The sequence below is a fragment of the Zootoca vivipara genome, chromosome 6 (genome assembly GCF_965207765.1).
Source record: "Zootoca vivipara chromosome 6, rZooViv2.hap1.1, whole genome shotgun sequence".
In the NCBI taxonomy this organism is placed as follows: Eukaryota; Metazoa; Chordata; class Lepidosauria; order Squamata; family Lacertidae; genus Zootoca; species Zootoca vivipara.
In genome coordinates, this window is record NC_142589.1 from 48,884,317 (window position 1) to 48,911,442 (window position 27,126).

Sequence of the window (27,126 nt, forward strand, 5' to 3'; positions counted from 1 at the left end):
AGGCGAAATGCCTTCTCCTGGTATGCAGACAAATGATGCCCTGGAAAAAAGTGAAAAGTAGAGTGAAGCGCTGCAGGCTTCTGTCCTGTCCTGTCCAACATCTTTACAAATGACTGGATCAGGAAGTCCAACATGCTGTTCTCATAGAGATGCCTAGGGGAAGCACACAAGCAGGATCTGATCACAACAGCATTCTGCCCACTTGTGATTCCCAGTAACGGATTCAGACACATATTGCCTTGCGCAGGGGAGCCATTGTGGCTAGTAACTGTTGATAGCCTTATTCTCAATGAATTTGTATAATCCTATTTTCAAGTCATCCAAGTGGAAGGGACCTTCCATAGTTTACAGGTAACTTCATTGCGTGCAGAAATACTTTCTTTTACCTGTCCTGCATCTTCCAACATTCAGCTAAATTGGACATCCATGAGTTCTAGTGTTATGAGAGAGGAAAAAAAACTTTTCTTTAACCACTTTCTCCACTCCATGCATAATTTTATTTGCATCCACGTCACCTCTTCCTCGCCTTTTTTTGTAAACTAAAAAGGCTCAAACACTGCAACCTTTCCTCTGGGTGGAATTTCTCTATCCTCTTGATCATTTTGATTGCCCTTTTCTGCAACATTTCCAACTCAGCAATTTCCTTTTTGAGGTGAAGCAACCAGAATTTTACACAGTATTGCAAATGTGGTCACACTACAGATTTGTGTTATGGCATTATGATATCAGCAGTTTTATTTTCAGTTCTGTTCCCAATGATCCCTAAGCATGGAATTCACCTTTTTTTATAGTGGTTCCTATTTTTCTTGTGCAGAGGGTAGCACCTTCTCTTGGGGAGCATTCAGGTTGTGGTGGCTGGTGTTTTGAGGGTGTGCACTTGCTCTTGGGTAGTGGGATGTGGGTGGCATTGTGGGTTAAACCACTGAGCCTAGGGCTTGCCGATCAGAAGGTCAGCAGTTCGAATCCCCGTGACGTGGTGAGCTCCCATTGCTCGGTCCCAGCTCCTGCCAACCTAGCAGTTCGAAAGCACGTCAAAGTGCAAGTAGATACAGCTACAGCAGGCAGGTGAATGGCATTTCCGTGTGCTGCTCTGGTTCGCCAGAAGCGGCTTTGTCATGCTGGCCACATGACCTGGAAGCTGTACGCCGGCTCCCTCGGCCAATAACGCAAGATGAGCGCCGCAATCCCAGAGTTGGTCACGACTGGACCTAATGGTCAGGGGTCCCTTTACCTTTACCTTTACTTGCTCTTGGGGGTTAATCAAGGCAGACATCATTTAATTTTTTGCAATATTTATATCCCACATTTCTGCCTAACAGCAGGCCTACCAGTAAAAATTGATAAATAATAACACAATAATAAGAAGCAAAGTGTTGCTGCGTTGGACCACAAGGGGGGAAAAGCTATTAAAATAAACTATTAGGCCAACCTGTAATAAGATCTGTAGATGTTATGTGGTTGATGGGAATTTTAGTCAAAACATATGAAGGGCAAGTTGGCAAAGACTGCCTTAGGTTGCTACTGCTGCAGGTGATTGGCTTCCCCTGGGTTTGGGGGGATGTGAGTTGCTTGTGCAACTAAACTGCACCAGTCCAGTTACACTACAGAGTAACTGCTGGGAAGATATCTATTTTTTATTTTATTTTTAAATTTTAAAATAATCTTTATTAAGATGAAAACATAAAATACATACAAATTATTACAACACCATACACAAATTTGACAAAACCATAATAAACCATTACCCTCTTATGATACAATAATGTCTTTAAAAATGAAAGTTCTTATTTTTAAACTAAATCAAATCAAATCAAATAATTAATACATCTCTCCTTTTTGATACTTCCACTTATCTGCACCTCGGTCTTCATAATTACTTTTCCTACTGCTCCTTTCAATGCTCTGCATATTCTATATTTTCAATTTTAATAATCCAAATTTCTTGATTTCAAAATTTTCAATTATCAATTTTTTATTTTCAGTGCCGGTCATTAGAAATGAATCCAAGATTTTATTGTGGGGCATTGTTGCTTCATATAGTTTCCGAATTTTACCCAATTTTGTTCGAATTTTTGTTTGTTTGCTGGAGGTGCCGAAAGCAAATAGGAACCTTCCTACACATGTGGTGGCAGTGTGAAAAAATTAAACCATTTTGGAATATAATTGTAGAGGAAATAAAAAAAAGTCAAAATTAATCTAAAGAAAAAACCGGAAAGCCTCCTATTGGGGATGGTGGAAAAAGAAATCCAAAAACAAGATCAAGTAATAATTATGTATGCTACAGCAGCGGCACGCATATTGATAGCAAAGTATTGGAAAAAGGAAGAGGTACCGAAGTTGAATGAATGGCAAGAAAAACCATTTGGATTTCTAGATTTGGCGAGATTGACTAATATAATAAGAGGAGGTAACAAATGCTGGGAAGATATCTAATCCTTCTGTTCTGAAGGGTGTAAGCTCTGCAGGCACCAAGGAAATGAAACCCCTTTGGCTCCTTAGCACGAGGGAGTTTGGTTTGGCTAGACCCATATGTGGCCCTCTTAGGCTCCTGCTTCCTTTCTCTCAGGAAGACTCTGCATGTGCTGGCGTTGGCGGGTGGGGCTCCCTGCAGTGCCAGAATATCTACTTCCCAAAGATTTTGATGCAATCCGTGTGGTCAGAATTTTGAATGCCGTGCTGCCACTAGATGGTGCCCTTCCGATAGTCTCTAGAGGAGAGAGCTTATTTTGAAGATGCACATGGGGTTGATTTCAGTGGCTAATTCTTGAAGTTTTCCGTTTGCTTGAAGGCAGGTTTTTATGCTTGCAAAAGTGAGGTCTTGATTGCATAGTGAGGTGGCCAGGGGGGGGGGGAGATGGAGGGAGGAGGGGAGGGGAGGGACACATGAACTGGAAAAGCATACCAGAGCTTTCAGGGCCGCCCTCTCGCTTGACGGGTCCAGTTTGTGACCTGCCAATTCAAGCATTGCATAAATCAAAAGCTCACCCCAGAAGTTGGGGGGGCTCCTCTTGGGCCCTTAAGCCGTGCTGTGCTGTGCTGTGCTGCAACAGGTACCCATGCTTAGAAGAGGGACCAGGTCATGACATTTCCTTATCTCATTTTATTTGCCTGGGCTGTGGGGGGAACTCAGCCTGGGGGAGAATGCCCCCCCACTTGCTACTTACTTACTGCAGCAGTAGCTGTGGGAAGGACAAAGGAGGGGCAGGAGCTGCTGTGGCTTCCTCCTCATCTTTGAGAGCAGTGCAGAGATTTAATTGTACAGGGCAGATTTCTGCAACCTTTTCCATAGTTGCTGGATCTGGGTTTAAAATGTGCATGAAGGATAAACTTCCCTTCTTGCCTGTTCCTGGCTTAACAGCAAATACGCAGAGAAAGCTGGGGGTACAAATGGGCGTACATGTACAGTAACTGTGGTGCACAGTGCAGAGTAGGCCTGGAGGGCAGGGCTGTTGTTTATTTACATAAATTTACATATCACTCTTCAACTGTAAAAGGGTTTCCAGAGTGTCTAGGCTAGGAATTCCAAAAAAATTAAACTATCACTGTTCCTACACTCAGAATTTACTGGGGACTAGCCACACAGTGTTCACTCACTTCTTACGGCCATTTACATGATGTGAACAAAACATCCTTGTGTCATATTTTACCTGTTCAGCTTCTGTTGCTGTTTTTCTTTAGAGCTGAACAGGTAAAACATGACACAAGAATGTGTTTCTGTCTGGGAATTGATTCTTAAACCCTTCCTTTTTATATAGAATTGCAGAGTTGGAAGGGACTCCAAGGGTCATCTAGTCCAACCCTCCTGCAATGCAGGAATCTCAGCTAAAGCATCCATGACAGATGGATTTAGTATTTCATTTATATCTGTTTCTTCCCCCCATCTTGTAGCAGGGTGGGGCAGTCATGTTGCAAGGTGGAGTGAATAGTAAACCCAACTGCACCCCCCAATTGTCCAAACAAATATCAATCTCCCCACTTCACACCCTCATATTTAAGGCAGGGAATGAGACACTGCTTACCTGGCTGCAGCATGCTGTCTGGATTTCAGAAGTCTGGAAGCAGAGTTGCTGTTCCACTTGCAGCTTAAAGCAGAACAGTAATGATGAGGTGCTGCTCAGCTGTTCACATCTGGAAGCTCCCTAAGGCAACAATTCAGCACAGTAAAACTATGAAAGTAGAATAACCTTAGCAGCAGAAGATGTGAAAACTGCTTAACTTCAGTGCAAGTAAGGCAAAATCATTTATCAACAGCATCTAAAAAGCTTGGGTAGATTAAAAGGGCTTCAGCCTGATTCTGGGGCAATTATAGAACTCTTTGAGGACCACTGAAAGGCCTCAAAGGCCTCTCTGGTAGTAGCAACATAACAAAGATGAGTCTCTGAAGATCATCTGAAGATTTGGGCAGAAAGTTTATGTGGGAGGCATGTGGTAAGCCATAGGCACCAACTGCACTCAGCAGCACTCTCAAAGGTGAGCCCCACCCTTGGGTGTTCCTCCCAGAGAGACTGACTTCTAGGCCCCGACAGCTCTGTTCCTTCTTAGGAGCCAGAGTTGCCCAACAGCCTTTGATCCGGGAATATGATACGTCAGGTGTTTGATTAGGAAGTTCAATGTGCCTAACTCTCTGGTGCTCTCTTGAGAGAGATGGAGAGAGAACTGTAGCCATCAGAGCCCCTCCCCCTGTAATTCAGGACTGGGTCTGCAGGCCATACTTGACCTGCCAGGCGTTCAGATTTTGCCCGCAAAGCTGTTTCCCCCCCAAACCATGCCCACCTGCCACACACCTGATGACTGCAGGTAGAGAGGAGACTGCTGGAGCAGAATTGAGGGCCTTTACGTGCCCCCACTGTTCTCCCTCCTGCTCTCCTTCTAACCAGCTGATTATGGCATCATGTAAGAGGCAGTGACCAGCCTGAGTCATGTGGGAATGTCCAGCAAGGGGATGCTGACTTCACCATAAAACAGGAAGGGCAGGAGCTTTTTCTGCAGGAGAGTTTGAAGGGGCATTTTGCTCTGTGGTGCTTCTGATGGGCCCAGGGGCAAAGGTCATGGGGGCAGCTGCCTTGCACCCTAGGAGAGAGCAAAGTGCTCCTTTTGTGGGCATCACGGCATGAACAGTCTCTGCCAGGCTGGGCTGAGTTCTGCCAGAGGTAGATCTTATGCCACCACGTGCATCATCTGTCTTGGGCCTCGTGAGAGTGCACCAGCCAAGGTCAAGATCCAAGCAAGGAAGTCAAGCTGAAGCCTGCAGCAGTTGCCTTTGCCAACTGGGTGCACACCCACCCACACCAAATTTTCTTGGGCTTGAAGTCCCACCATCCCTGACTTTAATCTATGCTGGCTGCTGGGGTTTCTAGGAATTGGAGTGCTGGAACAACATCTGGAAGGCACATTGAATCCTTGCAGGGCTTGGCTAGCTCTGTTGTAATTAAAAATAAAAATCCCATTAAGGCTCTTTCTGGCTTAGAACCTGGGCAGAGGGAGATGAGAAGACCCCCGCTGTGAGATGAATTATTACGAATAAAGTTGACATGAGGTACCTGGGAGATGGGGGCTTGCTGAAGATTGCCACCTTTTTACTGATCTTGCTCTTGTGCATGTGCAGCTTCTCCCTCCCTTGCCAGAAGATTCACCCACAAAGGGTGTGTTCATATTACTGCCTTAAAGCGCACTGACAGGGGTGTGGATGTCTTTCCCTGATACATAGCTGCCCACACCTTGGCTAGAGACTAATTAGGAATAGCTTAAGGGCTCCAATCAGTGTTAAGCTGGTTTTGAGAAGCAACGGCATCAGGCAGTAGTATCTTATAACAAAGTACTGTACAAGATTCATTTGCATTTTTGATGATGTCTTGTGAACACAGACTGAAAACCCAGCACTGGAAAGTTAATGAGTGCCCAGTGAAGGGGAATGTGGACATAGCTTGAATTTCAATGTGTCGAGTTGCTGTTCAAGGCACAGGAGCCAGGGCAGTAAAAAGGTGACAACCATAGCCACCTTTTAATGATGGTGAAGGCAATAATAATACTTTCCACACCCCACCACTTTTGTATGAGAATGCCCCAGACTCAGTTCTTTCCAGAGAATGAACCGTATTTCTTTTATCTGGTAGATCCTGGGAAATACTGGAGAAAGTCCACACTCTGATAATGATCTCATGACCAAACAGTTATGGAGCAGGGAATCACAGGTGGGGAGGGCCCTGATGTTGCACTCAGGTCCTGCTTGCTTATGGGCCTCCCTTGGGGCATTTGACTGGCTACTGTGAGAATTAGGTGCTTGACTAGATGAGCAGCCATGCTCTTCTAATGTTTTTAATTATGAGTTTCCTCTTTGCAGACAAAATAATTCCTCATAATTTTTCTCTCACCCCTTATGTGCACACTTGAGCTGGCTAAAAACAGGAAACTAGTATTAAACAACCTGCTGCACAAGAAAAATAGGAACAAATTAAAGGCAATTGAGGGTGTTTGTAAAAAATATGAGAGCACCGGCTCCCAATGGCATGTTGCTGGGGGCCTCCCACAACCTGGAATGAAGCCTGGCCGGTAAGGAGGGTTCTTGGCTTCCTATGCCCAGTGGTATCTGAGCCAGTCTGCTCCCTACTTGCCTTTCATGCAGTGGGTGATGAATGTGCTCCTGGGATAGCATGGAGGATCTCAATGAGACAAGTATGACTGGGGATTTGGCCACAAACACAAAATGAATTTCAAAGGTGGAATGCATCAGCAGCAACAAATCTGCAGAGTTTATGAGGGAAAATGAAGGGCAGAAGCACCCAATTTGCCACACAATTAGTGGAACTTTTAGTTTGATCCCAACAGTGACAGAGAATGGGGGAAAGTGGGGGTGGAAAAGTTAAGGTTCTCTCCCCCCCACCCCCATTTTCAAGTAGGAAATGCCAAGGAGTCAACTAGAGATCCTTGCTAGACCTGCAAAATCGGAGAGCTTTTATCTCAGTACTTAGTTGGTGGCTGTCAATTCTTTGTTCACTGGACCATCTACAGGAACACATCTCATCTTTTTAACTGAGGTTTTCCTTACACTTTCCAAAGGCTGGTATGCTAGGCTGATTAATAGATCAGGGAGAAACGCCTGGGGATATGTTCCCCTTTGTGTTCTTGTGCTTCATAAACGCCCATATTTTGGCACACGTCCCTTTCTGCACAAAGGCGTCTTTTACAAGTTGTTTAAAGTCTCCACCCTTCTTTGATCTGCATGGAAATGAAGAGGCATGTGAGGTTGTTGCTGTTCAAATAGGTCTCAGAGTGGGCTGTTACTGGAGGGAACGGCCTCGCTTGCGGATGAGGTGTCACACACACACACACACACACACACACACGTACGAAGCTGTGTAACGCTGAGGCAGATCATTGCTCTATGTTGTGTGGGACTACTGTCTACTCCAGGCATGCCCTAACTTCGGCCCTCCAGATGTTTTGGACTACAATTCCCATCTTCCCCAATCACTGGTCCTGTTAGCTAGGGATCATGGGAGTTGTAGGCCAAAACATCTGGAGGGCCGCAGTTTGGGGGTGCCTGGTCTACTCTGACTGGCAGCCACTCAACAAGATTTGTGATCCCCTCAGAATGCTTCTCCTGCAATCTTTTCACTGGTGGTTCTAAGGCAGGGGTCAGCAAACTTTTTCAGCAGGGGGCCGGTCCAATGTCCCGCAGACCCTGTGGCGAGTTGGACTATATTTTGGAAAAAAATATGAACGAATTCCTATGCCCCACAAATAACCCAGAGATGCATTTGAAATAAAAGCACACATTCTACTCATGTAAAAACACAAGGCAGGCCCCACAAATAACCCAGAGATGCATTTTAAATAAAAGGACACATTCTACTCATGTAAAAACATGCTGATTCCCGGACCATCTCCGGGCTGGATTGAGAAGGCGATTGGGCCGCATCCGGCCCCCGGGCTTTAGTTTGGGGACCCCCCTGAATTAAACCATTTCCAAAGAGTGATATGCTATCAGTATAAAATGATGCCAGCAATTGCCAGCTGTTTATGTCAGACTTCACCCCCATTTTGCGGACTGGTGAGCCTCATTAATTTTCTGTGGGGTATGCCAATCATTGTATCTTGGTTGTAGTATAATATGGTGGGCGCTGAGGGACTCAGAAAGATTCAGGCACACCTCAGTTTACTTCAGGCGTAAAGGAAAAATGGATCCAGTAACAAGTCACGTGATACGTGGTAACCTGCTTCTTTATACAGTAGTGTTCAAAAATTTTGTGATTTGTCCGCTCTCTGCATGGAATGGCTATAACATAGCTGTGCATCGCAGATAGGTGAGTGATGGCTGTCAGGGTAACGCAGAAAAGTTGTGTGCTCCTTTCCAGTACAAGCTAGCCCACTTTCTCTGCTGTGCGGAGCTCCCACCTAATTTCAGAACTGGGGGTCTCTGCTTTATTAGGCAGCTGGTCTTTGAAAGAGACTGCTGGGCATGGTTAGAAAAAGCAGAAAGCCCCAGGAACAACAGCTGCTATAATTTCTGGCAGAGGCAATAGTAATTCACACTTGCAGTCCAGGATCTCTTGTTAAGTTCTTTCTAAGGAAGAAAGTTTGCACATGGTAACTTTTATCACCTTGCTTTCATTTAATTGCATTGCATTTATTATATTTATATCCTGTTTTTCTTCCAAGGAATTTAGGGTCCTCCCCGCACCTGCATTTCATCTTCACAACAAATTATGTGAAATCATTTTATTATTGATTATATTTGTTATATTTATTATACTTGTTAGTCGCTATAATTTGCCCAAGGCAACTCAAATTGACTCACACTTTGATAGGGAGAGGATAAAGTAGGATAGACTGAGCTGCATGAAAGTCTCCAGCATTGTCACTTTGGAGCAGGGGTTAGCAAACTTTTTCTTGTGGGGGGCCGGACTGTATTTTGGAAAAAATAATAATGAATTCTTATGCCCCACAAATAACCCAGAGATGCATTTTAAATAAAATGACACATTCTACTCATGTAAAAACACCAGGCAGGCCCCACAAATAACCCAGAGATGCATTTTAAATAAAAGGAAACATTCTACTCATGTAAAAACATGCTGATTCCTGGACCGTTCGTGGGCTGGATTTAGAAGGTGATTGGGCCGCATCCGGCCCCTGGGCCTTAGTTTGGGGGGGACCCCTGCTTTGGAGAGACCAATACAGTAGACTTAAAGGCTTTCCCTGAGTAAATTTAGAGATTTATCACCTTTAAAATAAAAGTGTGACTTAGCCTCAGATGTTGAGGAAAAGGACACTCTCTGTGCTTGAAGCACATTCTGCAGAGTGGGTGGTTCATCTGAATTCATTTGGAGATGACAAGTTAATTGTTGTCAGATGTATTCGTTTTGGCAGCGAGCAGAACTGCTGAGACTGCAGGATCCTGCCTTTTGGTCTCTTTGGCACTGGTGCCACAGTGAAGGAAGCCACCCTTGCAAGAAGGAAGGCTGGCTCTTGAGCCTGCGGCCTACCCTGCTACAAAGATCACTCCCAGGAGGCCAATCTTAGGTCTTCTGAGCATGTGCGTAGATGCTGCTGTGCCTTCTGCTTCCATTTTAAGTCAAAAAGCCCACTAATCTCTCCATGTTCAGAATGTGGATACAGATTGGGGTTCCCCTAATCTGGAGTTAGAGTTCCTATTCTTTGTGTAGTTGAAAAGTGGGTAAGTGATGCAGTCTCCCAGAAACCTGAAGGGGGTTTGGCCCAGTCTACCCTCTCCTTTAGTTTTGTTTCCTTGTACTGTAATGTGGGAAGAGGGGTTATTGTTTTGTTGTTTTGTTTTAATTATTTAGTTGTGTTTTTAATATTGTAATTTATTCTGTGAACCACCCTGAGGTCTTATGATGAAGGGTGTATGAATTTTAATAATAATAATAATAATAATAATAATAATAATAATAATAATAATAATACAATGTGTTCAGCTAATTCTTGCTTAAATAGCCTACCCTAGATTCTAGTAAATGCTAATAATGCAATTAAAAGAATCATGGCAATCTCATTTTTAAAATAGTAATTTATTAAATGCTTAAATGTTTTTGCACATTTATTTCATAAAATTTATTTACCACTTGATTGTAGCAAAGCAACCTTAAAGAGGTTTACAAAAAGAGTAAAAAAAATCACCGGTCATAACAGTTTAAAAGAGCTATTTAAAATTTATGTAAATTAGATTCCCTTGTGTTAAGAATTTATGTTTTCTGGGAGGGGAAAGAGGATTGATGTAGCAGTCACCAGAGCAAGAGCTGGCTTTCTCATAAAGAAAGGTGGGCAGCTGCAGATTTCAAAGGCAGGGAGGGCTGGCAGAGAGTGTGCTGTATGTTGTGAGCAGAACATGGGACTACATGGACAATGTTCAAAAGCATAATATAAACTATTTATGATACGCTCTAGCTGGCTTTAGAAACCCAAACCCAGCTTGTGATGGGTCAGGCCTTCCTCTTGCTCTGCCATGCTGTCATCATGGCTGCTTTCTAAAGCTCTTGGCTTTGGAGTCCCATTTCTAGCTGGAGTGACTGTGAGAAAACTGTACTAAACACTTTTAGCCACTTCTTTTTCCTACACCTTCCACCTCCAGTTTAGGGGGAACTTTCCTTTTTCAGTATAATTCCACCAGGGGACACCTTGTAAGCCTGCAGTCCTGGGAAGCCGGACCAGCAGCTACATAAGCCTCTTTAGCCTCTCTTTTCCACTCTCTCTCACACATGCACACCCCTGCGGACTGATATCTACAATAATAATAGTTTAGCAACAGCCCCACCCCTGCTCAGTCAGGGGAAGGATTTTGCAGCGTAAGCTGTCTGCCGCCACTCTGTCGAGACTAGGTGAGCGCTTCATTTGCACGGTAGAGGAGCTGGGCTCGGTGGATGGTGGAGGTTCAGAATGGTGGCAGAAAAAATGAAGAGGGCGGATACGTCGGTGTCCTCTGCCAAGTAGCAACCTGAGTCCCGGCAGGCACAGTTTCCACCTGTTGCTCCTCCCGAGCCACTTCACGCCCTCCTCTCCTTCTCTTGGCAGGATTCCCAGTCCCTGGACAGTTGTATCCAGAGTACGCTCTCGGCACTGTACCCTCCATTCGAGGTCACAGCAGCCACGGTTCTGTGCCAGGTCTTTGATGTGGTGGAGAAGACATACCGTGGGGACGGCCTGCACTACCTCATCGACTTTCTGATTCCAGCCAAGCACATCTTGCAGTGCGTTCAGCAGGATGCCTGTGTGAGTATCATGCTGCCTCCAGGCTGACCCAGAAGATTCTGCCAGCGCTGCAGGTGGGAGCTGAGAACCCGCCATGATGCTCATGCCTAGGCTCCTAGTCGGCTAAGGAGGAGGGGGGACAGGGAGCATTGCCACCAGATGCACTGGTGAAAGTAGCCAAAGGGTAGCCAAAGAATCCTCTGGATTCCCTATCTCCACCCCCACCTCCCAGTAGCAGTGATTATTTTGGAATCTCTAAGTGTTCTGACTTGTTAAGTGTTTATCATAGTGAACAATTATTTAACTGTCCTACTTAAGAGAAACAATTTTTTTCAGATTTAGAAACATTTTGTTTTATGCAAATGCATCAGCGTTGAAGGCTAGTCACCGTGTGACCTCCTTCCAACCCTCCTGCATTGCCACGCCGGCATCCTAGCTTGAGGGTCCAGCCTGAACATTAGCAACAAAACATGCCCTCCATTAGCCACATGTTCTCTATAGATGCATATTAATGCAAGAACAAAAAGGGTGGGGTGTCTTGTAAGAGGTATGTTCTCTTGCCTGGATTCTACAGTTACTCACCTTCAGCTCCCTCCCCCCACCTACTCTTGGCATGCAGCAGACTGTCAGGTTTCTGATGGAAAGGTGCCAAGTGATTGCCCAATCAGAAGTTTTGCCTCTGTTCTCCTTTGCTGTCACAATATTTGCGGATCTCAGTAGCTGCTAAGGAGGCTCCTTCCCCAGTAGCAACTGTGGCTCTCTGCTTTGTGCAGACTTTACGGAACCAGATCTGGCCCAGGACATGCATGGTGTGGAACACCCATGTGGCTCTTCCTTCCCTCCCCACTGCTGCACATTCATTTCAGTGGGACTTAAATACCGTAGAAGAATTGGAAGATTGTAACCCATGGGCCAGGTCTGTCAGTCTCCCACTATCATGGGTCTTCATGGAACCCAAAACCTGTCCCCAGGGATGGCCGTCCCAGCTTGCCTCCTGGCAGTGCTGCCTCTGTGTGGGACTCGTGCCTTAGCGTGTTTTCATACTTGTTTTTGTGCGCAGAGTCAAAGGGTTGCGGGTTGTGTAGGCAGACTAAATGCAAAGCAGGGAAGGACCTGTGGCCTGTTCTAGCTTTTTTTCTGTGGCCTCAGGATCACCACCTCTTTTCTCAAGCTGTAGAACCACATTCAAAGTGAACAGGATTGCCCTTGGTATTGCTACCACCAAAATGCTTCCTTGGGCAGCTTTTTGCTTATTTATGCATTGATGCTTTGCATTTTGACCCTGGTTCGTGACTTATCCTTTAAAACAGTATCACTGTAAAACAAAACAAAAAAGACAAGTAAATAAAACAATCACCTTGGGATTGATGCTCCGAAGGGCAGTATGGAAATGCCTGACAAATACATTTTTTAAAATGCTGCAGGACTGCAACCACATAAACTTGCAAAGCCGAGAAAGAAAAAGCATACAACAAGACTTCATTGCTCTTAGAAGCCTAAACGTGAAGAACAGCAAATGGATAGATATGGGGAGGGAGTTATACAATGTCGTGCCACAGGGAAGCTACCTTGAAAGGTGGCGTTACCTGAAGATCTTACTAATGAGTCAGGGGGTCTTTGAGATACTCTCATCACAATTTGCCATGTATTATAGAAATAAAATGGGTTGTGCACACTCCGACATGCCAAAAGTCAATGTAAGACCAGCCCCAGTTTTCCAGCATCTGGTTGTTTCCATTTGTGCTGCTGTTAATAGAAAGCTATGAGATCATTGTTAGGATGTCTGTTCTGAAAACCTGCTTGCGGTCAGTTCACCTGGATTATCATTTTCCTTCAGGTCCAGTATTGCGGATTGCTGTTCCGGCATGAGGGCTGGCCCCTCTGCATCCATGAGAAGATTGTAGTTCAACTTGGCTCCTTCGACTGGCGGATCCTGAGACCAGGAGACTTTTACCTGCAGGTGGTCCCTTACTTGAAAAAGTCCCCACGAATCATTGTGAAATGTTTGGCCGAGGATAAGCATAATGTTGATGAGCTTGTGGTCCCTGAAGTCTCCTACACTTCCATTTTCACTGTGGAATGGCTGAATGGCATCAACAGGGAGCGGATGGGAATGGCACTGGAAAACTGCTTACTAGGTACAGAAGATAAAATATTCCGGGTGCCCTGGGACAGAATAGTCAATCCAGAATTTATTGAAAGCCCCCCCAAAATGGACGGCGGCCTAAGTTCTGTTCCAGTGACTGAACGGCCTTCAGCTTTGGGCTTTTCAGAGGTGCCGTCTCAAAACAGCTCCCTTGAAGTGGAGTCCCAACTTTTTCATGGGCCAAGTTTACCTGAAGACAGCTTCTTCATGACCAATACAACAGAGCAACTTGTGAGGGCAGCTGCCAGCATGGAGTGTGTGAGCCCAGGCGTTCGAGAAGACTCTATAAGTGACCTGGAAGGGGAATATGTGGAGCTCACAGATGTTTCACTGCCTAAATTTGAACCTCAGTCAGTCTGCCTCAGTTATTGCACTAAGCCGAGGATGAGAGCAAAGGACAGGCCTGCAGCCAGTCAGGATAGCAGCACTCGCTTGAGGAATGGAGATGGTTTAGCAGTCGTATTAATTCCACATGGGCATCTGGACATAGCGGAGCCCTCTGATACCCAGGCCAGTAATGCTAGGAATCTTTTGGAGGATGATAATGAACTAGAAAGTGACAAATTGCTATTGGAAAATTATGAGGGGCCTGCAGCTGCCTCTGCTGGCTCTGATCCCAAGGAACCTTCTCATGTAAAGGGACAGGCCCAGCCAGAACATGAGCTTGACTGGAGGTATGCAATGTGCAGCTTCCATGATGGAGAAGATGCTGAATGTAGGTCTGTGGCTTCTGAAATAACAGAGACAGCTCAGAGGAGTAGTACAGAGCTGGAAAATGGCAGCAGGGTCTCTGAGCATGGCTATTGCTCTAGTGTGCTAGGCATGAAGGCCACACAAGGAACAGGCACCAGGGAGGGTTGTGGGAGTTCTGGGAAGGATAACTTCCCTGAGCCTCATTTGGGACATTTGGCCAAGGACTCTGACCCTTCCAGCCCAAGGTTGCAGGAGAATGCCTTTTCCCCACCCATGCCAAAGTCACTGCCACCAAAACCCTTCTCTGATGTGAGGGTGGTAGCACACAGCCATCTCCCACAGGAACTGTCAGTTGAAGTCACAGGTCACACTTCTGAGTGGCTGATGGAGCTCCATCACCCAGTTGAGCAGTTGGAGAAGGTGAGCCCAAGGCCAGCAGAGGCATTAGTGGGGTTGGGCAGCAGCGTTTATGGAGAGGAAAACCTCCAATGTTTAGCCAAGCAAAGTCTCTCTCAGAAGGAGAAGCAGACCAGTTCTGGAAGCACCTTGCCACTCCAAGGTGAGACAGAGGCACACCTGCTCCAAGAGGCTGGGCAAGAGAATGTGGATTGTTCTCAACAGCAAGCTGAGAGTGCTTTTCTGCCTGTCAGTTCTGGGATAACAGCAAAAACGTTGGGGAGCAGCTGCAGCAGCCCTTCAGTGGAGACAGATACACAAGTAGAGGATGCTTCAAGCCAGGGTAACAAAGAAGAAGCTGCAGCTTGCTGGGTGGACCTACCGTACCTGCTAAGCAAACCAAACACTTTGATGTTGGAAACCCCCCCAAAGGTGGAATGTTTGACAGGCAAGCCCCAACCCAATAAGGAGGGCCCAGTAGCACCCCTCCCCTCTGCACCAGTGACAACGCGGTTACAAGGCAGCACCAGGAATGTCACAAATGGGGACCAAGTAGTCACAGGTAGGATTTGTGTCATTAATTTCGGAATATTTTTTTTGGGGGGGGGGCAAAGTGACTTTTATGCAAGGAAGGCAAGGGGTGGAGGTTGAGAGTTCAGGCCTCCTCTGTGTGACATCATCTCAAGCATCACTGCAACCAGCAAAAAACTCCACACCAATATTTAACCCTTGTGTTCCATGAAGGGTCCTACTTGCCAGTTTCCTACAGCCATCGGGTCATTGGCCTGATCCAACAGGACTCTTCCTATGGTCCATTTTGTGCAAATAAGCGATTTGCATACATTTGAAGTGTGCAAACTTTTCTGGATACATAATTTAATTTTCTGGTTGCAGGATTTCGATTTTTTGACTGTGCAGCATATGCATAGGCCTCTATAGTGCTTTTATAACACTAATCTAAACTAAGTGTGAATATACAGGCATGAGGGTTCCCAGAGATGAGGTCGCAGCTTTGCTCCTCTTCCAGCCTTGCTGCTGCTGCCCTGCTACCTTGAGTTAAACCATGGTTTGGCTTAGCATGTTGTCTGAACGCAGGCTTGTAGTTTTTCTCCCCCTGGCAGACTGAGCTAGAAACCCATTTGGTTGCAACTTGTGCTTTGGAGTGAGACAAATCAATAAGCCTGGGTCCAGACAACATACAAAGCCAATTCATGGCTTATTTTTGCTGCAGCAGCTAGGAAAAATCACCTGGAGTGGAAACAGAAGGATGAGAGGATGGGCAGGGAAGCAGTCCATTAGGGATGTCCTTGTTGTTGTGACATGAAAAGAAACAGGCCTTGCTTGGTGTGCACTTGTGGAGCGCATGTGAGTGTGTTTACCTGCTCGCTTGGCACGTGCTGGAGCTGAGTCAGAGGAATCGGCTGCCTGCCTGCCTGCCTACCTGCCCACACAGTTGTTGCTTAACACACAACATTTCAAAATGATTCGTAATGCAAATGAAGCTCCCTCCCTGAAGAAGCATTTAGGTAAAGATATTGATGAATGCTTCAAGCAGGTCAGAGCATCTTGCATGCTCAGTCTATTGTGGAAGGCAAAAACTGGCTGTTTTGGAGTGTGCATAGCTGTCAAGTTTTCCCTTTTCTCACGAAGAAGCCTATTCAGCATAAGTGAATTTCCCTTAAAAAAGGGAGAACTTGACAGCTATGTGAGTGTGTATTTGTCTGTTCCTTCCTGACTGCAAATGTGGTCACACTACAGATTTGTGTTATAGCATTATGATATCAGCAGTTTTATTTTCAGTTCTTTTCCCAATGATCCCTAAGCATGGAATTCACCCTTTTTTATAGTGGTTCCTATTTTTCTTGTGCAGAGGGTAGCACCTTCTCTTTGGGAGCATTCAGGTTGTGGTGGCTGGTGTTTTGAGGGTGTGCACTTGCTCTTGGGTAGTGGGATGTGGGTGGCACTGTGGGTTGAACCACTGAGCCTAGGGCTTGCCGATCAGAAGGTTGGCAGTTCGAATCCCCGTGACGTGGTGAGCTCCCATTGCTCGGTCCCAGCTCCTGCCAACCTAGCAGTTCGAAAGCACGTCAAAGTGCAAGTAGATACAGCTACAAAGGGCAGGTGAATGGCATTTCCGTGTGCTGCTCTAGTTCGCCAGAAGCGGCTTTGTCATGCTGGCCACATGACCTAGAAGCTGTACGCCGGCTCCCTCGGCCAATAATGCGAGATGAGCACGCAACCCCAGAGTCGGTCACGACTGGACCTAATGGTCAGGGGTCCCTTTACCTTTACCTAGATGGTGACATATCCAGAAGCTTCATTTGGCAAAAACACACAGCAGCCCACCTTCTCAGTTACAGCAAAGAATGAATTACATCAGTTCTCCAGCATCTATTTTAGCTCCTTATTGTCTTCTGGTCACAATGTAAGGTGTGGCTCTTGACCAATAAAACTCTTAGGCTTTGTTTCTAATTACCTCCGAGGCTGCCTTCTCTCCTCCCTACTCTTGCCAGAGGGAAGATCAGTCAAACGGCCATTTGCATGCCACGTTTGGCAAGTAAGGTGTTGAGAGAACTTTTTTTCCTGGTAGCTGCTTCTTGAGGCAAGATGAGATGTCAGGAGATCTGATAGCAGCTTTCTGCCAGTTGTTGTTGAGATTTTTTGTGCATGGTGGTGGGACAATTGTTTCAGTTCAATGCAGACATAGAGCCTCACAAATTGGATCAATGGGGATTAGCACTTGGACAGGAGACATTTAACCCTTTCCTTCTGTGCTGTTTTTCCAATCTAAATTGCCTCCCCAACCCTGAGGAGCCAGTGTGGTGTAGTGGTTAAGAGCGGTAGACTCGTAATCTGGTGAACTGGGTTCGTGTCTCGCTCCTCCACATGCAGGGTGACCTTGGGCTAGTCACACTTCTTTGAAGTCTCTCAGCCCCACTCACCTCACAGAGTGTTTGTTGTGGGAGAGGAAGGGAAAGGAGAATGTTAGCTGCTTCGGGTAGTGATAAAGCAGGATATCAAATCCAAACTCCTCCTCCTCCTCCTCCTCCTCCTCCTCCTCCTCTTCTTCTTCTTCTTCAGTTACTTTTATCCTAGGCACCTATATCCCCCTGCAGGGCAGCTTCAGTTAGGGTAAGGTTACCAGACGTCCCTGTTTCCCGGGGACAGTCCCCGGATTTAGAAATCAGTCCCCATACAAAATCCATTGAAGTTGAAAAGTGTCCCCGGATTCACTGAAAAAAATCTGATAACCTTAAATTAGGGGGCATTTAGATTAGGAAAATGGTGCAGTCAGATTAGAAACCTGCCCGTCTTGAATTTGGTCCTTTGTTGTTTCTCTAGGTCTCAGGTGGTATATTCCCATGGGAGCTGTTACTACCCTCCCCTCTTTGGGCTGATGTTCAATGGCTATGAATAAGCAGGTGTGTGGAGTGGTGGCTTTTAAACACACTATAATTGGGTTTTTTGTGTTTATTATATTTGCTTTATTTTTACTCTTGCAGTTTAATAAATAAACTCATTTTCTCTGAATTTATTTGGCAATGGTGACATGGGTCTCTGTGCACATCTGCGACAGCATGGGCTGTAGTTTGCACAGTGAAAGTGAAGGTGGGCAAGCAAACCTGCCAAATCAACCCTTCCTTCTTCTTCTGATTCTCCTATGCAAAAGAGGCCTTAAGAGGAAAAAGCAACAATTTTATAACCCAAGCTTCACGGCCAAATACCCACACAAAGTGGGTGATAGTCCTATTCTTCTAGCATCACTTTTTCTTTTACAGAAGCCTCATTGAAATGGGTAGAAGAATTCAGCAGAGGAGGTGATCAAGTTAGGCTGGTGCCAGCCGATCATGGATCTATCTGGGAAGAAGGCTCAGCAGTGGCCACACACCAAGAATATCCCTTCGTTCCATCTGGTGGAAGTCAGCAAACTGTCCCCACTTCCATGAAGGATGTAAACTGGGAGGTGCTTAGGAGTGGAGTTGCCTGCCTACCAGGTAATAAGCATGGCTCTTCATAGGCTCTTGCTGAAATTCTTTTGCCTTTGCAAAAAGGCAGCAGGTGGAGAAGGGTTGTGTGTGTGCCTGAGTGAAGCTTAATGTTTACCTTATAGACCAGATCATTCTATGCTTCTCCTTTGGCTTGTAGTGCTGAGAGAGCAGACACAAAACATTGCCCATCTCCAGGTGAAAGAGGCAAGACCAACTGCACTGATGGGGCTGCTATGAGGTGCTCACTGCCTTTGCCTGAGGGCCAGTGTGACTTGATAGTGGCCACAGCAGGATTCCCAAAGCATAGTGGCTGACTGTCAAACCCTTTCCCACATTGGTGCTGTAGCCTCTCCAACACATGCTGAGATTGCTTGCTTGTTTTGAAGATGTGGGGGGGAAATGGAGCTTTCAGAAGACCACTCCATTGCTTGAGTGGGGTCTTCATTGACAGCACTCTGTTCATTGTATGTCCACAGATGCCAAATTCTGCCCTAAGGACCTAATTATGCAGGTTTGCATTTGTCTTTGTTAACATCTGCTTCTAGGATACAGGTTTTCAAAATGTGTTGATGTCTTTTGGTATTCATTCATTCTTCTGTTCATTCATCAAATATTTAGGAAATATCTCTCTGTTGCAGTTGTGAGTGGGTTGTCAGTGAATGAGTGGATACAGCTTTGCAAGCTTAAGACTCCTTTTTAAAGGTGGAGAGGAAAAAAGCCAACTGAGGCTTGAGGCTTACAATAGCAGCTGCTAGACTGGGTGGCCCTTGCTGGGCTGGAGGCAGCAGGTGAAGGCAGGTTCTTGTATTGGTTTTATTTATGTTGTGTTAAATAACCATGTATTTGTTTAAGCCAATCAGTGCCTTAGGGTGGCAGAATATATATATATATTTAAAGATATTAAAGAGTGATTGGAAGGGAATAGCAGGAGGCAAGAAAAGGAGGCAAGAACAGTTTGGAGGTTTGAGGGGAAGTTCTGTTAATGATTTACTACAGCTATTTTTATGTTTTATTGTTATTTTGCATTTTATTGTAGCTAGCAACATTTGGTGGAAAGGCAAGAGACAGATGTAACTAACTACTGTACTGTAACTGGATAATAAACCAGCAGTCCGTGTCTTCAGTCTTTGGGCTCTAGTCTTAAGTATTAGGTAGTACGGTACTACTACTACTACTACTACTACTACTAGTTTTCAAATGGTGTTCCACATACAGCATTTGCATGGAAATCCTGCAATTAAAAGCGCCTAACCCAAGTAATAGAAGGAGAGAACTGTGAACTGCCTTTAAAAAAAAAAAAAAAAAGCAAGCGTTTTCCCACACTTTCATCCTTCTACCTCACTAAGTCAGGTTAGTCTTATTTAGAAGAGAGCCCATCTTCTGTGTTGGGGTTCCAACAGAGACATCCTTTTGGATCAAAGGCCCAAGGTGAAACCCCCGTTTTGTCCACTAAAAGGATTATGAGCCACAGGTTATCTCATTAGAATAAAGTCTGTGTGTCTACGTGCATTTTACCTGTCTAGGCGAATGGCCAATGGCCAACATTTCCCAAGTGGAAAGAGCATAACTGTAACTCATGCCCCGTAGCCAGATTTAACCAAATCATCCTTATTCACAGGCACCAGAGACAAGTATGGACATGCGGTGGTCATCATCACAATGAGGAATACAATTTGGCTAAACCCACACTGCAATGCTAGTGAGCTGATGCGCCTCCTCCTGTACTTACGGAGTGTCCTCAGGTTTGTGGGATGACTGAGGAAGGGAAGAAGGAGAGAGTGACTAGAGCAGGAAGAAATATTGCTGCACGATATATATATATATATATCACAGCAGTAGGCCTTCTAGAGTTTCCCATTCTGCAGGCTGCATTTCTTCTCCATGTGTGCTGTTTGCAGAGATACTTTTGAAAATCAGGAGGCATTGGGGCAATCAAGCCCAGAGCACAGCAACTTAGTTAACCTTCAAGGTGGAAGTACTGTTCTTGTTGTTTTGCTAAAATTGCACTGTGGCCTACTTTACTGGGTAGTTGAGAGGATAAAAAATGATAATAATTTATTGTTATTATTACTATTATTATTATTATAAAGTGCTTTGGCAAATTTTAAATGGCATTACAAAAAGTAGTAAGCCGCAAGGGACTGTTCAAATTAGAACATAGTATGTAAAGCCTATACATAGTACAGGAGCATGGATGACACTGTGCCTGGACAACCCACCCAGGCAAGCCTGTCCCAGCAGAAACTTACACATTTGATTTGCCAAAGACTTGCATGTAGAGTCTAATGTGCACAGGCCAGAAAATCCTGGTTGTGTCCCAGATTCTTTTTTCTTTGATTTTTTTTAGACTTCCTTGTTTTTATATTACTTCAGACCTTGCCTAAGAACTACCCTCAGGCCAGGGGTTGACAGGCTAGAGATCTTCTTTATTACATTAATTGCCTCATTTCCTCCAAGGAGCTCAAGATTGCACTCATGATTCTCCATTTCCCCATGGGGAAGTTTTTAACATTTTATTATGTTTTTATATGTTCTGGAAGTCGCCCAGAGTGGCTGGGGAAACCCAACCAGATGGGTAGGGTATATTATTGTTGTTGTTGTTGTTGTTGTTATCACCATCATCATTATCATTATCATTATTATCACCACCACCACCCTGTGAGGTAGGTTAGGCTGACAAGACAGTAAGGTTAAAGGTTTCACTGCTTCAAGGTTCAACAGTGGAAATTTAATCCTGACCTCCCAGGTCTTAAGCCAGTTAATATATCTTCACCTTATTCCATATTTTGGGGAAAATGTGTAGAAATGAAGAAGCTGGGGGAGGGGAATACTTTTCCCCATAGGTCTGAAAATTTATCGGGTCCCTTATTAGCACCTTAAAGCTAACCAATTCAGGCTGCAATCCTGTACATACCTATCAAGGAGCAATCCTCATGGAGTAGACAGTACATAGTAGTATGATCTTTGGCTTACTGTTTTCCACTAGACACAGGAAACAATGTTGGTCTGTTCCAGAAATTTATGCTGGGTGGGGTTCTGTAAAAAAATAATTTAAAAAAATCCTTCACAGTTCTTGATGTGTTAAGTTAAATTTTAAATTCTAAGTTTCCTTAGAATTACAATAATTTACTATTACAACCCATGTTTAATGACACTTATTTAATTAAATCTGCATTTATTTGTTTCTTTAAATGTGCAGTTATTTAAAATGAAGATTAAAAATGCCCTTATGCATGATTTTAAAGTGCCCTTTTGCGGTGGTTCTCTCCCCCCACCCCATGAACATTCCTCAAATAAAAGCCCTGAGGACCAATGTGGACAGTCAGCTGCAATTCCACTTGTATTGTGGAAGAGAAGGGCAATAATTGGGTAAAGCCAGGATCCACCTGTCTAGAAGCACCCTTGGTGGTATAAGAAATAGGGCCAGTGGGTTGAGGGTTGTTGAGGGCTGCTATTGCTGAGAGGCTATTGTCTGGAGTTGAGCGCTCTGGAATAGCTTGTATGGATTCTCAGCAATGAAGTCTTCTCTTCTTTTTGACTTCCAGGCCCGAGTGCCAGGCTTTGGGCCTAACTATCCTGGTGGATGCCCGTCGATGCTCTCCAGTCCCAGCTCTCTTTAAAGCTTTAGCTGTTCTGCAGGTGAGGCCTTTGCTCCCAACTCCTTTGTCTTTTCCTCTCCTTCCCAACCCCAAAGAGTGACCAGAGGAACCTGGTTAGAACAAGCAGGTGGCAGTGCCCATCAGGCCGTCAAATTTGTCTCTTTCACTTTAAAAAAAGGAATGGCTTGTAGGAAGGCAGAGCAAAGTCTGTGCAAAGCAAACAGCCAAGAAAAGATCCTTGCCCGGCTGCTCATAAGACCAGACGAGGCTTTGGACCAGAGCCAAAGCCAACAGCAGGGGCTCCTCCAATCTCTGTTTCTGCTCTTTCAGGATGCTGTCCCTCGCTGCATCCATGGGGCCCTGTTGCTTGTTGAGAAAGATATCAGTTTTCGATTGGAAAAACCAGCTTCTATACAGGTATGAGAGGTGTTCACATACCTTTTTCATCTCTGAGCACTTCACTCTTTTACTCTCAGGCTTGTTTGCCTCTGCAATTCTATGTTGCAAAATTCTGGGTAGTCTTATCTAGCACAGAGTTTGGATGTAGAGGAATTTCAACTTCCTTTTACTTTCCTTTATTTAGTTTCCAAGCTCAGTTGCAGGGAGACTTTAGAAAACGTGTTGGATGGACCTGTCTCTGTGTTATTCCAGGTTGCATGGACTGGTACACTGTGACTTTATATTTTTAACAAACCTGCTTCAATGACTTGCTTTTATTTGGAGAGGTGTTTAACACTACACCCCTCAAATAAAAGGAACTGCTGGGGGGAAGAGTCCACTTTTCTGTAAAAATGTTCTTTTCCTGTACATATTCATATGCTGCCTCCCAGTGAGAAGAAAAAGAACCAAACATTTTTAATGGTTGTAGCCATTTTTTGAATTTCCCAAAATGCAAAAAGCACATCAGAACTGGGCTTTCTAGGAGAAACAAAAAGGCTGCTCTGATTCTCTCTCTCCCCTTCCCACAAATTAATTTCACATTAGCTCCAAAATACTGCTGAGACAAAAGAGCTAATTTCAAAGCTGGCAAAGAAGCTCAAACATTGTCCTTTTGGTCCAGTTGCAGCATTAATATTTGGTCCTCTGTGGCCTCTTGCAATTCTCCAAATATAAAAGTTTCTCTCCAGCTACATTCAACTCAGAACAGACCCATTGAAATTAATGGATTTAAGTTCGTTGTGTCTGTTAATTTTAATTGGTTTATTCTGTGTAATACTTAGTTGGTGGCAACCAAAAGTTCAAAATAAAGCATGCAATCATAGTTGTTGTTTGTATGGATTATTTTGGGTGAATAATGTCAATTTGCTCCAGATCTGAACATATTTTCATGACTTTTTCCTCTTTTAGGATGACAACCTGACTCTTTTGGGCATGATTTAGATTTCACATGACTTGAGCATGTGGAAAGGAACCAGCCTCTCAGGTTGAGAGAGCAAACCTGACAAGCAGAAGGCATCAACATGCCATTATGTCAGCTCAAAGGAAAGACAATGATTAAACTAGACAAGGAAGCTGTAGAGGGCGGGGAGATGTTCTCAGCACTAGAGGAGAAATGGCTTAAGCCTTAAGCCAAGGAGGCTCTGGAAGAAGGGAGAGCAGCAGAAGACACCAAACAAGTACAGTTGTACTTTGGAAGTCGAACAGAATCTGTTCTGGAAGTCTGTTCGATTTCCAAAACATTTGGAAACCAAGGTGCGGCTTCCAATTGGCTGCAGAAGCTTTCTGCAGCCAATTGGAAGCTGTGGAACCCATGTTGGGTGTTTGGGTTCCAAAGAACATTCACAAACTGGAACACCCACTTCCTGGTTTGTGGTGTTCGGGAGCCAAAACGTTCGACTCGCAAGGTGTTTGACTTCCAAGGTATTATCAATTGAACCAGATAAGGAGGGCTTTGCCATCACCAGGGGAAACCTGAGGGCATTGCTTCCCTTTCCTAACTCATGCCTGACCCTGGGTAGCTCCTCTAGTGCTGCTCTGCTGAGCTGCCACCAACCAGCTGGTCATCTTGAGTTTCTGTTGTTGGGGGTGGGGCTGTGGCGGCCGCCCTTCACCCGCCTTGCTTTGTTAGTCTGTATTCACTCCATGCACTTCTCCTTCATCCAAGGAAAATCTCAGGCTCTCAGGAGGAGTGTCTACAGATCCCCTGGCTCTTGGGACAGCATTTTAACCCATGGTGACCCAGAATCACTCTGACCCTCCCTATCCCCAACTGCTGACCAAAGGTAGAGGCAGAACATAGCCATCATGGCGGGTAGCCCTTGATAGCTTTCCCCTCTTCCATGAGCTTATCGTACCTCCTTTATAAAGCTAGCCAAGTTGTTGATCTTCACTGCCTTTTGTGGGAGAAAATACCGCAGCTCAGCTAGGTGGTGCTGTGTGAAAAAGGCCTGCCTTTTCTCTGTCCTGACCTTTCCAATATTCCTCTCTTGTTGCCCAAATCTCTCTCCTCTCTGAACCTCTCCTGCAAGTGCCTTATCCAAGATGCAGCACAGCTGGGAGGTATCGATGTGAAGGCCAGCAGGAGAGTCCGGGTCCAGTTCGCTGGCCTATTGGCCTAGTTCAGGGCTCTTTGCCTAGGCTTTGCACTTGCATGTTTGTTTCTCCTCAGTGGGAACTTCTCACCTCCATGAAGTCCCTCCACAAGCATATCGAGGGGGGGCAGCTGCCCCTAGAATTTGACGGGGCCCTTCCGTATTGCCATCAGGACTGGCTGCGCTTTCGAATGGTGAGTGAGTGATGCTCACATCCGGGCCCAGTAATGCTGCCGCTTGGTGGCATAAGCAGCTTTGGCCATAGTCCAGAGCAGTCTCTGGGGCCTCCCAGCATTCCCCTCCCTAACCCAGGGGAAAACCGCTTGGTTTGGGAGCCTCAAGGAAGGAGGTGGGCTGTCAGTCAACTCTGTACTGCTTGCTGGCCTTTCAGCGCCTGGAGCACTTGCTGCATGGATGCGAAGATGCTGGCACCTTCCTCAGGGAAGCCATCCAAGCTGTGGAGTCCAGCAGCTGGCCAGAGAAAGCGGAGGTGAGTCTTCTGCTTCCCGTCTATAGTTGTTGGAGCAACAACCATCACCTGTTTCAAGAGTTTGGAGAGTAAGCAAGGGGAGGGGAGCACTGAGTAAATGATACAAACACTAACATTTACAATCACCCCAATGTATCATTATGTTTGGCCGCCATGGCCAGAAATGAAGGTCTGCTCCAGGAAGTAAAGAACAGTTGTCCAGAGCGTATTGTGGGAAGTGAGTGGGTGTGTCAGTCTTGGGCACCCCAGTGCTTCTTGCTTGCCACAGAGAGACAACTTGCTAGGGAGGAGACCCTGGAGTGCCTGGAGACCTGGCCATCCCAGCAGGCTTTGCAGAACAAACGCAGCAGAGAGCAGGATGTAAGGAGGTAGTGCCCTCTGCCATGCTGTGTCGTCTTTTCAGTGTGGAAACTTGGGTGCCTCTTGCTGTCCTGTTGGCCTCAGATTCTCATCTTCTGTTCCCAGGTCACTTTTAGGAGCTTGTGAGGGTTGGACAATTTTCTCAGCCTGCTTTTCATACTGGGCTTTCCACGGTTAAGAAAAACCTTTGATTGTAAATGCCCTGAGCAGGGTCTGTGTGCTTTTCTTGGTTTCTCAGGAGGCTGATGCCTTGCTGGAGAGCTACAGGCAATTAATGAAGACTGTTCTTGATGATAGACGGCTGGTCAGGTTGCAGCTGGAAGGAGGGGCACTTCTTGCTCGCCTGAGGAAAGAAGAGTCCTGTGTTACTCTGACAGAGGACTACAGGTGAGTCTACAGGGAAACAGAGAGTGGGGAGGGAGGGTGGCCAGGAGAAAAGCAGGAAGGATGGGTGTGCTGTGAAAGGCCCCCAAGCACACAAGAACTGCCACTCTGTCCCCCTAATGCATGCACCCTGCCATAGGGGCTCTGGCAATTCAGATTCTGCCCCCAAATTAAAATTAAATGATGCCCATAAATAACAGTGACTCATAATAAATTATTTTACTATCTAATGCTTATCCAACCTTCCCTCTGAGGAGTTCAGAGTTTGGTGCATGGTGTTTTATCCTCCCAACAACCCTGTGAGGAGGAGGTAGCTTAACCTGAGAATGACTTGCCCATAGCTCTTCAGTGGGCTCCAAGGACAAGGAGGGATACAAGCTCCAGTCCTTAATCCACCATGTCACACTGTTTTGTGAGTGACATGTTTGAATGCTTTTTGTTTATTTGCATAAAGGTGCTCCATTTGCACACTCTTCATACTGCTTCCCAGGCAGGCCCTAGCTCCTCCCTCTGCAGCTTCCTTGGGTGGGAGGGGAAGAGTCTCTGGCTCTGCTGGCTGGAGGTTCTCCCCCTGCCCTGGGACTCCAAGCTATGAGGAAGGGAGTCTGCAGCACAACAGCAGGACTGCAGATTTGGACTCTGGAGATTCGGGCAGGGATTTGCTGTGTGCACCCACAAGCGTGAGAGGCAAAAATATGCTGTGCTGTTCAAGTGACGGCTTGCAGAATCTAATTGCATTGAATTGCACAAGCAGAAAAATGCCCTCTTGGGGTTGGTCCACATGTCTGCTTGTCCCATGCCTAGAAAGCATGGGTTTGAGTGGTTTTCTGCTTGTTCTGTGCTTTCTAGGCACAGGTCTGAGCAGTTTTGTGTTTGCCCCATTGCTTCCCCCCACCCCCGAAAACCACTCTTTAGTGCTAAATCAGAACAAATAGCAACCTGTAGAAAATCCAATTGACATTTGTTCCAATTCAGCACTAAACCGTGGGTTTTCCTGAGGGATAGCAGCGGGGTGGGGGCCAAGAAGTGTGGATAAGCCCTTGAATACTTCTGAACTTGGGATGTGGCTGCACAGACCAGTCCTTCTATTGATGTGCTTTCAGAAATGACCTCTTGCCACTAGCAGGGCTGGTTCGTGCCTGCTCAGGGGGACAGGGAGGAAACACATCAGTCTTCAGCAGCACCCAGGATTAGCCCCCCAAAAAGTGCTTGATGGATTGCCCGCTGCTTCTTGTGTCCTTAACAGAGTAATGCAAAATAGGTCTCCCCTGCCAGTCTGGCTCCTGTAGGAGGATCACATGTACAGCCTTTGGGGTCCCTGCCTTTATTG

The 27,126-nt window shown here is 45.6% G+C and overlaps 1 protein-coding gene across 1 annotated transcript in view; it reads left to right on the top strand.

The window, feature by feature from the left end:
* The window catches only part of PLEKHG4 (pleckstrin homology and RhoGEF domain containing G4), a 48,580-nt gene that overhangs the window by 3,096 nt on the left and 18,358 nt on the right, over positions 1-27,126 (top strand). Inside the window, exons 2-10 of the mRNA XM_035118318.3 lie at positions 11,032-11,229; positions 13,046-15,005; positions 18,223-18,438; positions 20,051-20,174; positions 21,978-22,071; positions 22,362-22,448; positions 24,640-24,756; positions 24,954-25,052; positions 25,651-25,799. Of these exons, the coding sequence (XP_034974209.3) occupies positions 11,032-11,229; positions 13,046-15,005; positions 18,223-18,438; positions 20,051-20,174; positions 21,978-22,071; positions 22,362-22,448; positions 24,640-24,756; positions 24,954-25,052; positions 25,651-25,799 (3,044 nt within the window). The remainder of the gene's footprint in view (positions 1-11,031; positions 11,230-13,045; positions 15,006-18,222; positions 18,439-20,050; positions 20,175-21,977; positions 22,072-22,361; positions 22,449-24,639; positions 24,757-24,953; positions 25,053-25,650; positions 25,800-27,126) is intronic.